The sequence below is a fragment of the Bombina bombina genome, chromosome 5 (genome assembly GCF_027579735.1).
Source record: "Bombina bombina isolate aBomBom1 chromosome 5, aBomBom1.pri, whole genome shotgun sequence".
Lineage (NCBI taxonomy): Eukaryota > Metazoa > Chordata > Amphibia > Anura > Bombinatoridae > Bombina > Bombina bombina.
The window spans coordinates 338,932,842-338,945,436 of NC_069503.1; the positions used below are offsets into that span (position 1 = coordinate 338,932,842).

The window sequence follows — 12,595 nt, forward strand, 5'->3', positions numbered from 1 at the left end:
ACTTTACTGTCCTTTTTAGACGTTTTGTATGTTCAAATGAGAACTTAGCATTTAGAAAGCTCTTTGCTATTATATAAGTAGTAATTAATAATAACCAAATTCCACCTGCAAGAATCATATTATTAGGCCACAAAACGTCTTACTATTAATGTTGCCATTTGATTAGGGTTAGAGATAGTATTAGTGTTTCAGTTAAGGTAAGAGATATATTTTGTGTTATTGTTTGCATCATAGTTAAAATTAGATATAGGGTTAAGGTTTGACTTAACCATCTGGCTTTCTAAGAGTGCTTCAACAAATTGCTTTACAATCTCTTGTAGCTGTCGTACAGCCAGGGGGTTTACAGGGCCATCAAAGAAGACCATCAAAGTTCCAGATTGACCCTCTCATGATAAACTCACATTCAGTGTTAGTCTTGCACTACCATTTTGGCACACTATTTTCAAGCATTGTTATTAGCCCTATTTTCAAGCTCAATTTGTGTCTATTCATCCTGGAGAAGTTAGTAATGGTTACAATGATCTATTATTTTTAAATCGCCAGCAACTCTGGAGGTCTCTATAAAAGGATACAATCAAGTATAACATTAGTGATATACATAAAAATAGAGAGTAATAAAATAAATCACCATTTCTGGAGATCTGTCCTGAAATGATCACAACAAAAGGATGTGAATAAAGTTTTAGGTTCCAAAATAAAAATGGATCTAGAGATTTTGTTAAATAATAAATATTAGGTCAAAAATGTTGTTTTATTTGCCGATTTCTTTTCCAGAAAAATCTTCCTGAAGTCTCCTTTTTCAAACTGCTAAAATTAAACAAATCTGAGTGGCCATATATTCTCTTAGGAACACTTGCTGCTACAGTTAATGGAGGGGTTCATCCGCTGTTTTGCATTTTTTTTGCAAAAATTGTAGCTGTAAGTATAGAATACCTTAAAAAATTAATGATTACTTGTAGACAAAATGTGAATCAAAATGTTGTCCTTTTCTCAAACAGGTTTTTGGTACTAATGATGCAGACAAAATACAACAAGAATCTAACATGTGTGCTATAGCTTTTGCATCAATTGGCGCTCTTTCATTTGTAACTTATTTTCTACAGGTAAGCTTTCATTTAAATTGACATATAACTTTTTTATTGGTCCATAATTATATATTATGATAAATTATGACTAAAAATATAAATGTATTACATAAGCAGTTTTAGAATTCTGGTTAAGATTATAAATTTAGATTTAATGAATAGAATGCAAAATGTCCCCTTTTGAGCTGACACTATCTACATCACTTCTAAATTTGAGCCCACAGTGCATTTTTTTTGCACTGCTTACACTCATCTCAGGTATGACAAATATAAATTTTTGCTTCTGGCCATCTGCCCGCATTTATCATTGCACACATGTGCTCGTATGCGCTTGTGTGCACTCATCTGCAACCCCGCCCCCTGCCCACGTGCAGCCAATCACTTGTGGGCAGGGGCTGTCAATCTCCCTGGTCGGAAAAGTCCAGGGAGAATTACATCCACCACATAACAGGTGGAGAATAGGGTGAAGAAGTAGTGATCTGATGACAACTGCTTCTTAAATCTCAACTGCAGGCTTGCTCATGTGAAACAGCAGCTGATGAGGCAAAGACCCTTTGATAAATTTTGGCCTCAGTGTTTGTTACACTCTCTATGAGACAAACATTTTCAATATATTTAAATTGGATGCCCTATAATTTTTTAGCAGTTTGCACTTTTTTATTTTGGTTCATTATTTGTACTTGACCCTGCCATGTTTTTTAATATATTATTTTTTTTTACATTTTTGGATGTACCTTGTTTCCTTCCTTTCTTGGCCGTATTTATCATTATTTACTCTTCTCTTACCACCCTCTCATTCCCTTAACATTCTTTGTATTAAGGGAAGGAAAAGGTTCCCAAGTTGTCCACCCATCTTATTGGCAAATGGGCAGTGGAGACTGTCCATGTTTTCTATTGCACAAGTACTGGACATGGGCAGCATATGTGTGCTTGCCACTGCAACAGTGACATTTTTTAATGAAAGCCTTTTTGCTAATTAAAAATAAATATTCAGTATAAAAAATTATTACTAACCATTGTAAAAAAATTGCAGCAAATCCAGATATTATACGGAAGTAATAGGCACATGCATTTGAAAACTAATGGTAAGCCCTGAAGACAGATTGATGATGGCTTCACTTTCTAGCAGCAATTCTATGCCTAAGAACTCAGTTAAATGCTCATTCATGCTTATAGGGGCCTCTTTAATTTGTTTTCTAAAATATTTACCATATCTCATAATTTAACCCTGCTATTAGTTTGTTGAGATTTACAATTTTTATTTTACAATTCATTCTTTCTTTTCAGGGTTTTATGTTTGGAAGATCTGGAGAAGTTTTAACAATGAAATTAAGACAGAGGACTTTTAAATCCATGCTTCGTCAGGTTGGTATGAAATCAACAATATATTGGACAAATAATATTAAGCGGGTGATCACAATCTATTGTTGAATATTTATCAGCATGTTAATGGCTGCAGATGAGACGTTTTTAATGTTAACACAATCACAATCAGCCATTTTCTTCATTTATTAGAAGTATTTTTCTATTATGATTATGGGGAAGATATCCATATACTTACATGTGCCAGTCCTGTATGGCTCATCACAATCCAAATTCTCAGTTCTTAATTAAACTTTTATGGGGCAAATTTTACTTATCAAATTCCACAGCTAAATGAACTGATTAAACCACATTTTTTCAATTAGTAATGAGTACCTCATAGAGTTCTAAAATGTATCATTGTTTTTTGGGTATGGGCAAAACACACTAACATTTCCCCTTCCATACTGGATGACGTTAAGAGGCACCAAAATCACCAAACAGATACAAATGTTGCATCTGTTAAAGTTAAATAATAATAGTATGTACTTTTAATAGAAAATAGCAAAATAAATAACCCAACAAACTAAGATGCCCACTATATTGAAAATACCCTTATAAAATCCCTTAAAGAGGCATACACGCATCTACATATAGTTTTGAAGCACAAGAGGTTAATTTCACACATCATCTATTAACAAAACCATGATCAATCAACATACAAGACCTTCAACCTGTGAAGTACTCGCTAAACCAACAAATCACAATTTTTTTGCCATCAATCCTAGCCATTGATGTAAAAGGCAAATAACTATTTGTGCTGTTTTCAGGATGTAATATTTTCATGCTTGAGGGTTATTTATGGCAGGGCATTTTGTGATTGTGATCTCTGGAATAAAAACACTGGCAATTGGCAAAATTACAAGTGGCGCCCTATTTAGAGCCAGAAGTAATCTTTTAACTTGCGCGGGTTAGCTTGCATATTACAAGTTGAAAGTAAATGGTTTGTGAGTGAGCGAAAACTAATGCATGCTAACTTCAAGGACTTCGGATATAGCAACCATATACCTATATATCTACATGAATGTATACAGGTATAGATATATATATATAGAAATACATATTTAGTAATACAAAGAAACTTTTCTTCTAGTTGAAGAACATTGGCATGTAAAATATATTTACAGTAAAAACCATAAATCATATTAATATTTAATAAAAAATATTTTTTCTTTTTTTCAGGTATTTGAGTGGAAAGGGCTCCAAAGTATATATACATATGAATATATATTTATACATGTGTATTTATGTGTTTATATGAGCTAGTTGTTCGTTCCTGTGAGTGCACTTCTCTCTGTGTGTATTTAGTCTCCATATGGGAAAAAGGGGCAACCAGACGTGGACTCCTTGCTCAGTGTGCTTAGAGGAATACTTTCACACCTCACTGATGAGGCCCAATGAAGGCCAAAACGATCGTCTGGGGTTGCTTTGTTCCTTGTTCAGAGAGGAATTGCCTGGTATTTCGGCACTGGATTGACTGTAATAGGCGGGATCAGACTGATATACTACAGGAAAGTTCTACTCTGTGAAAAGCATTACTGGGCTAAAAGAAGTTGCACCTAGGTGGTAAATCGCCATAGAACAGGCTAAGGTATTGAGCTAGTTGTTCGTTCCTGTGAGTGCACTTCTCTCTGTGTGTATTTAGTCTCCCTATGGGAAAAAGGGGCAACCAGACGTGGACTCCTTGCTCAGTGTGCTTAGAGGAATACTGCTACACCTCACTGACGAGGCCCAATAAAGGCCAAAACGATTGTCTGGGGTTGCTGTGTTCCTTGTTCAGAGAGGAATTGCCTGGTATTTCGGTGCTGGACTGACCGTAATAGGCAGGATCAGACTGATATACTACAGGAAAGTTCTACTCTGTTGAAAGCATTACTGGGCTAAAAGAATTTGCTCCCAGGTGGTAAATCGCCATAGAACAGGCTAACAATGGTATTGAGCTAGTTGTTTGTTCCTGTGAGTGCACTTCTCTCTGTATATATATATATATATATATATATATATATATATATATATATATATATATATGTATGTATATACACATGTATACACATATATACAGATTTATATACATATTTAGATATTTTAGCTTTTAACCCTTATAAATATTTTTAATTTATATGAATAATTTTTATTAGATAATTTATGTATGAGTGTAACACCTAATATTAATGTATTTATGTTGTGTTTGGTGCAAATTTTTATTTAGCCCTAACCCTTTACGTGAGGTGTTCAGTTGCCCTAAGCCAACTAAATTTGCGCTTGTGTGGTTGTATTTATTTTCAGCTTGTAATACGCATGCAAGATAACGGACGTGGGTGCGATGTTTTAATATTGTGCTCGCTAACAATAGCGCACCATTTGTTATCTAGCCCAAAATAAGGCGATGATCAGAAAATATTATCTGGCAAAACCAAGTATACATTGTAATTAACCTTTAAATGCCATAATGGTGTATGTGTGTATATATTTATGTATGTGGATATATAATATATATATATATATATATATATATATATATATATATATATATATATATATATATATATAAAACATTTTCTTTAAACTTTAGATAAAACTAATGGTATTTTTTTGTTAATTCCTTAGGATATTGCATGGTTTGATGACAAGAGAAATAATACTGGAGCTTTAACAACACGACTTGCAACAGATGCTTCACAGATTCAGACAGTAACTGCAGTTAATTTTTTTGCTAAAACATACAAGCTCACTTTTACCACAGTTGTTAAAATTTCCAGATACCTCCAGTCCAGATGGTTTTTATAAGTCCTGGGAAGAACAGTCTGAAACCAGCTGTCTAAAAACTATTTTTTTTTTAATTTAAATTAAAGTTACTAACATCTATTGGTAGTTGTGTAATGTAGGAACCAGTTTCATCCCTATATAAAGTAGATAACAATATATATTACACACAATTGAATCCCCAGATTTCTTAATTACACTTTCCTGTTGATTTAACCCTAACAGGGAAATTATAAGATTAATTCTTCACCCTTCTACTTCAAAATAGTAAAAAAAAAAAAAAAAACACAGAAAAACAAATTGTAACTTTAGAAATGCTGCTCTTTTAAATTTCCAATCAAACAAAAATGACAACTTGAAAACTTGAAACGCCGCTCAAAAGTCTCTGGCCTAGATTTAGAGTTTGGCGGTAGCCGTCAAAACCAGCGTTAGAGGCTCCTAACGCTGGTTTTTACCGCCCACTGGTATTTGGAGTCAGTCAGGAAAGGGTCTAACGCTCACTTTGCAGCCGCGACTTTTCCATACCGCAGATCCCCCTACGCCATTTGCGTATCCTATCTTTTCAATGGGATCTTTCTAACGCCGGTATTTAGAGTCGTGGCTGAAGTGAGCGATAGAAATCTAACGACAAAACTCCAGCCGCAGAAAAAAGTCAGTAGTTAAGAGCTTTATGGGCTAACGCCGGTTTATAAAGCTCTTAACTACTGTGCTCTAAAGTACACTAACACCCATAAACTACCTATGTACCCCTAAACCGAGGTCCCCCCACATCGCCGCCACTCTATTAAATTTTTTTAATCCCTAATCTGCCGCTCTGTACACCGCCGCAACCTACATTATACCTATGTACCCCTAATCTGCTGCCCCTAACACCGCCGACCCCTATATTATATTTATTAACCCCTAATATGCCGCCCCCGCTATAGCTGACACCTGCATATTATTATTAACCCCTAATCTGCCGCTCCGTACACCGCCGCAACCTACGTTATCCCTATGTACCCGTAATCTGCTGCCCCTAACACCGCCGGCCCTTATATTATATTTATTAACCCCTAATCTGCAGCCCCCAATGTCGCCTCCACCTACCTACAATAATTAACCCCTAATCTGCCGACCGGATCTCACCGCTACTATAATAAATGTATTAACCCCTAAAGCTAAGTCTAACCCTAACACTAACACCCCCCTAAGTTAAATATAATTTAAATCTAACGAAATAAATTAACTCTTATTAAATAAATTAATCCTATTTAAAGCTAAATACTTACCTGTAAAATAAACCCTAATATAGCTACAATATAAATTATAATTATATTGTAGCTATTTTAGGATTAATATTTATTTTACAGGTAACTTTGTAATTATTTTAACCAGGTACAATAGCTATTAAATAGTTAATAACTATTTAATAGCTACCTAGTTAAAATAATTACAAAATTACCTGTAAAATAAATCCTAACCTAAGTTACAATTAAACCTAACACTACACTATCAATAAATTAATTAAATAAAATACCTACAATTAAATACAATTAAATAAACTAACTAAAGTACAAAAAATAAAAAAAATATTTACGAAAAATATTACAACAATTTTAAACTAATTACACCTACTCTAAGCCCCCTAATAAAATAACAAAGACCCCCAAAATAAAAAAATGCCCTACCCTATTCTAAAATTAAAATAGAAAAGCTCTTTTACCTTACCAGCCCTTAAAAGGGCCCTTTGCGGGGCATGCCCCAACGAATTCAGCTCTTTTGCCTGTAAAAAAAACATACAATACCCCCCCAACATTACAACCCACCACCCACATACCCCTAATCTAACCCAAACCCCCCTTAAATAAACCTAACACTAAGCCCCTGAAGATCTCCCTACCTTGTCTTCACCTCGCTGGGTTCACCGATCCGTCCACCGAAGTCTTGATCCAAGCCTCAGAAGTCTTGATCCAAGCCCAAGTGGGGGCTGAAGAGTGACGTCCATCCTCCGGCCGAAGTCTTGATCCAAGCGGGCAGAAGAGGACATCCGGACCGGCAACCATCTTGATCCAAGCGGCATCTTCTATCTTCATCCGATGACGAACGGCTCCATCTTGAAGACCTCCAGCGCGGATCCATCCTCTTCTTCCGACGTCCAACTGAAGAATGAAGGTTCCTTTAAGGGACGTCATCCAAGATGGCGTCCCTCGAATTCCGATTGGCTGATAGGATTCTATCAGCCAATCGGAATTAAGGTAGGAAAATTCTGATTGGCTGATGAAATCAGCCAATCAGATTCAAGTTCAATCCGATTGGCTGATTGGATCAGCCAATCAGATTGAGCTCGCATTCTATTGGCTGTTCCGATCAGCCGCAGAACTCTAAATCTAGCCGTCTGAATCTTTGAAGGAATAGGCGAATCTCAGTTAATGATCTGGAGATAATAATTTTAAGGGACTTTAATACCAATAGATTTTGAAATGATAAATGGACTTCATCACTGGAGAAAATGCAAATCACATTTATACTTTTAGACTTTAAATACAATTGTATTTACTTTTCTGATAACAAATATTTTATACTAATTACATATAGTATAGTGTATACTTCATTATACCCTAGTAGTTATATTTGTTTTTTATGTTCTGTTTGTTCCTTTAGGCTACAGGAACACTGCTTGGAATAGTAGCACAAAACATGGCTTGCTTAGGATTGTCAATCATAATTGCTTTTGTCTTTGGATGGGAATTGACTCTACTGCTTTTGGCAATGATGCCGATTCTTGTTATCACTGGAATGCTTCATATCCGGGCATTAACTGGCTTTGCTAGTCGAGATAAAATAGAGCTGCAACAAGCTGGGAAGGTAAATGATTTATGTCATTGTAGTTCACTAGTTAATCATTAAATGAATGGTTAAAATAGAAACATGGACAAATAATAACTAGAATGTGCATTGTGTCTGCTCCAAGTGTAAGCTCAATTCATTCACAGAATAGCCTAATGCATATCGCAAGCTATCGTGAACAGCTTTATTAAATATCTTAAATAGACATCAAAACTGTAAATTGAAAATGGTCCAGTGTGTCGGAGCATCTTATAATTACTCTATTGCCTGCACCTGTGTACTTAACCCCCAACAAAGGGCTTAAACACATAGTCAAAATCAGCCCCAGGTCAGCAATGCACTAGTGGGAGCTAGCTGATCTCAGTAGTGCATTGCTGCTATTTTCTAGGAATGATTTTCAAAAAAGGTTACCAAGAAGGCAAGGTAAATTTAATCATAGGAGACAATTGAAAAGTCTATGAAACTTGTATGTTCTGTCTAAATCATGAAACTTAAAGTTTAACTTTCATATTCCTTTAATATATTTAAAGTTTTCTGTCAGATATCTTCTCCCCTTTCTCTCATGTAATCTAAACTTATTAAAGTCATGAAAGTCATTATATGTTTTTTATATTTCAGAGCATTTACCATTTTAGTTGCCCTCAATTGAGCAGTTTGCAGCATATATTACATTATTTTGGAGAATCAGGGGCCTATCTATCAAGCTCTGAATGGAGCTTGATGCCCCGTGTTTCTGGCAAACCTGCAGGCTCACCAGAAACAGCAGTTATGAAGCAGCGGTAACAAAGACCGCTGCTCCATAACCTGTCCGCCTGCTCTGATGAGGCGGACAGGAATCGCCGGAATTCAACCCGATTGAGTATGATCGGGTTGATTGACACCCCCTGCTGACGGCCGACACAAGAGCTGCTGGTGCAATGCTGAATACGGAGAGCGTATTGCTCTCCGCATTCAGCGATGTCTGTCGGACCTGATCCGCACTGTTGGATCAGGTCCGACAAACATTTGTTAAATTGGCCTCTTTGTCTCTATAAATGAAACTTGTAATAAATAAAATGTTTAGCTTTACAAGAAAGAAATCCAATGGCACTACTGAGTGTGTATAAAACCCTTTAATCCCAGGTTCTGAAATCTTAATAAACAGAGACTTTATATTGTTGTAAGTGCTGTGTATTCAATTTATACATACAAGAACATTAAGAGAGGTGAGGGGACCAACTCTTATTCTGAATACACAAAGGGAAGGGAGAGAGAAAAAGAAGAAAGAGAAAGGAAAATAAAATTCCCCTCTTACGCTTCCTCCCCCTTCTCCTCACACAAATAGCCATTCTCCTTGTAATCTACAATTCTGAATGTATAATGTTTTATATTACTTGATCCTACATGTCCACACTTGCTACTAGTTATTTTTATCAGCTGTTCAGCTGCATGATTTGTTCTATACCCAAGAGTGCTATATGTGTATTCAGAATAAGAATTGGTCCTCTCACCTCTCTTAATAAATAACATGTTATTTGGGGGAGTACCATGCTTATCCTGCTTTCTTAGTCTAAAGATTACAAGACGTTCTTTAATAAGAATTGCCAGGCAATTTTGTGTCTTATTTTTGTAATTGGATCATTTCAGAGGTATAACACAGAGGTCGTCCTCTATCTGCTGGCGTCTTCACATAGCGATTTAACTCTGTGTAACTCCCTGTTAGGTTCATGTGATTTTCTTGTGTAGTATGGTCAAACTGTAGGTAGACTTGTTAACCTTGATTGACAATTGTATAATCCTCGTATAGCACATTGCTTAAAGCAAACACAGCCTTACATTTCACTCTTGTTATTTATTAGAAAGTGGGTACTTGTGAGTACTATGGGATTAGATAGATTCTTTAGATGTTTGATGGGTTTTTTTCAGATTGCGGGCCAGATTACAAATGGAGCGATATCTTTAGTGCGTAAAGAGTTTGGCTAAAGGAAAAAGTTACACTAAACTTTACTATTAACCCCTAAACTGAGACACCCCCCCACATTGCAAATTACCCCGTTACACTTGAAAGTTTGCATAAAGAGTTTGAGTAGAGGAAAAAGTTGCACTAAACTATACTATTAACCCCTAAACTGACACACCACCATATCGCAAACTGCCCCGCTACACTATTAAAGGGGCAGTATACACCAATTTTCATATATCTGCATGTAATAGAAACTACTATAAAGAAGAATATGCATATATACTTATCTAAAAATCCAGTATATAACCTTTTAAAAACTTACTTAGAAGCTCCCAGTTTAGCACTGTTGATTAGGTTAGCAGGAACACCCAGGGAAAGTGGCTAAATTGCAGACACTCCCCCCCTCCCCTGCATATGAAAAGACAGATTATACAAACAGAAGCCAGCAGTAGACTGGAAAAGCACATCTACTTCTGACACTGTGGGGCTTGGTTAGGAGTCTGAAAATCTGCACGTTACTAAAAAATAAGCAAAACTAAACTTTGTTACAAAATCACTCCCAGATGGACAATATAAATGGATCATCTACAAAACATTTATGCATAGAAAGAAATGGAGGCCCATTTATCAAGCTCCGAATGGAGCTTGAAGGGCCGTGTTTCTGGCGAGTCTGAAGCGGACAGGAATTGCCGCAATTCAATCCGATTGAATACGATCAGGTTGATTGACACCTCCCTGCTGGCAGCCAATTGGCCGCAAGTCTGCAGGGGGCAGTGTTGCACCAGCAGCTCTTGTGAGCTGCTGGTGCAATGCTGAATACGGAGAGCGTATTGCTCTCCGCATTCAGCGAGGTCTTGCAGACCTGATCCGCACTGTCGGATCAGGTCCGCAAGACCTTTGAAAAATTAGCCTCATGGTGTATAATGGCCCTTTAACCCCTTAAGGACCACAACACTTTTCCATTTACTGACCGTTTTGGACCAAGGCTATTTTTACATTTCTGCAGTGTTTGTGTTTAGCTGTAATTTTCCTCTTACTCATTTACTGTACCCACACATATTATATACAGTTTTTCTCGCCATTAAATGGACTTTCTAAAGATACCATTATTTTCATCATATCTTATAATTTACTAAAAAAAAATATAAAATATGATGAAAAAAATCAAAAACTTTTTCTAACTTTGACTTACAACCACCAAAAAACACCCATGCTAAATAGTTTCTAAATTTGTCCTGAGTTTAGAAATACCCAATGTTTACATGTTCTTTGCTTTTTTGAAATTTATAGGGCAATAAATACAAGAAGCACTTTGCTATATCCAAACCATTTTTTTTTTCAAAATTATCCATAGTTACATTGGAACACTGATAGCTGTCTGCCAGTACACAGTTTGCCCCCAAAAAATGTGTGTATTTTTTTTTTTATTAAAATAAGATTTTCTGTAGTGTACCTGCCCCCTCAATATTCCACCTCCCTCCCCCTCCCAGATCCCTTCCTCAAATTCCCAGATGTAACAAATACTGTGGTTCAGAAAAAAAAAAATTGTGCATACTATATGATTTGGCACGCGTGTGCGCTCTTGCGCGCGCCCGCCACTTCAGCCGACTGACGCTCACATTTGTGAAACCTGATTAGTATGCCGGAACATCGATGCCCCCCCACCCGCCTCCTTGCTGCACCGCAACCATCAATGCCTGATGCAGAGAGGGCCACAGAGTGGCTCTCTCTGCATCAGTGGCTAAAAAAAGGTATTACAGTGATGCCTCGGTATTGACACCTTGAAAGTGGTTGGAAGCAATCAGGATTGCTTTCCACTCTTGATACCCCTGAGGACGTACACGGTACATCCTTGGTCACTAACTGACTTTTTTTGTAGGACGTACCCTGTAGGTTCTTGGTCCTTAAGGGGTTAAAGTGACAGTCTAGTCAAAAATAAACTTTTGTGATTTAGATAGGGCATGCAATTTTAAACAACTTTCCAATGTACTTTTATTATCAATTTTGCTTTGTTCTCTTGGTATTCTTAGTTGAAAGCTAAACCTGGGTAGGCTCATATGCTAATTTCTTAGTCCTTGAAGGCCGCCTCTTATCTGAATGCATTTTAACAGTTTTTCACAAATAGAGAGTGTTAGTTCATGGTTGCCATATAGATAACATTGTGTCAGCACTGATTGGCTAAAATGCAAACTCTTTCAAATGAACTGAAATAAGGGGGCAGTCTGCAGAGGCTTAGATACAAGGTAATCACAGAGGTAAAATATGTATTAATATAATTGTATTGGTTATGCAAAACTAGGGAATGGGTAATAAAGGGATTATCTATCTTTGTAAACAATAAAAATTCTGATGAAGACTATCCCTTTAAGATCTAAACTGCCACAACCCCACATTGCAAACTGCCCAGCTACACTATTAACCTATAAAACGTCACAACCCCCATCGTTACTACTCTGCTTCACTATTAACCTCTAAACCGCCACACCCCACAACACAAACTGCCCATTTACACCATTAGTCCCCTAAACCGCCTAAACTACTCTATTAATGCCTAAACCGCCACATCCCCACATTGCAAACTGAACCGCTACCCTATTATCCCTAAACCGCCTTA

At 36.6% G+C, this 12,595-nt stretch overlaps 1 protein-coding gene across 1 annotated transcript in view; it reads left to right on the forward strand.

Annotated features, from left to right (window-relative positions):
* Positions 1-12,595, forward strand: part of LOC128660334 (ATP-binding cassette sub-family B member 5) — a 264,146-nt gene that overhangs the window by 173,375 nt on the left and 78,176 nt on the right. The window contains exons 17-21 of the mRNA XM_053714133.1: positions 775-918; positions 999-1,103; positions 2,373-2,450; positions 5,055-5,138; positions 7,854-8,057. Coding sequence (XP_053570108.1) covers positions 775-918; positions 999-1,103; positions 2,373-2,450; positions 5,055-5,138; positions 7,854-8,057 — 615 coding nt within the window. The remainder of the gene's footprint in view (positions 1-774; positions 919-998; positions 1,104-2,372; positions 2,451-5,054; positions 5,139-7,853; positions 8,058-12,595) is intronic.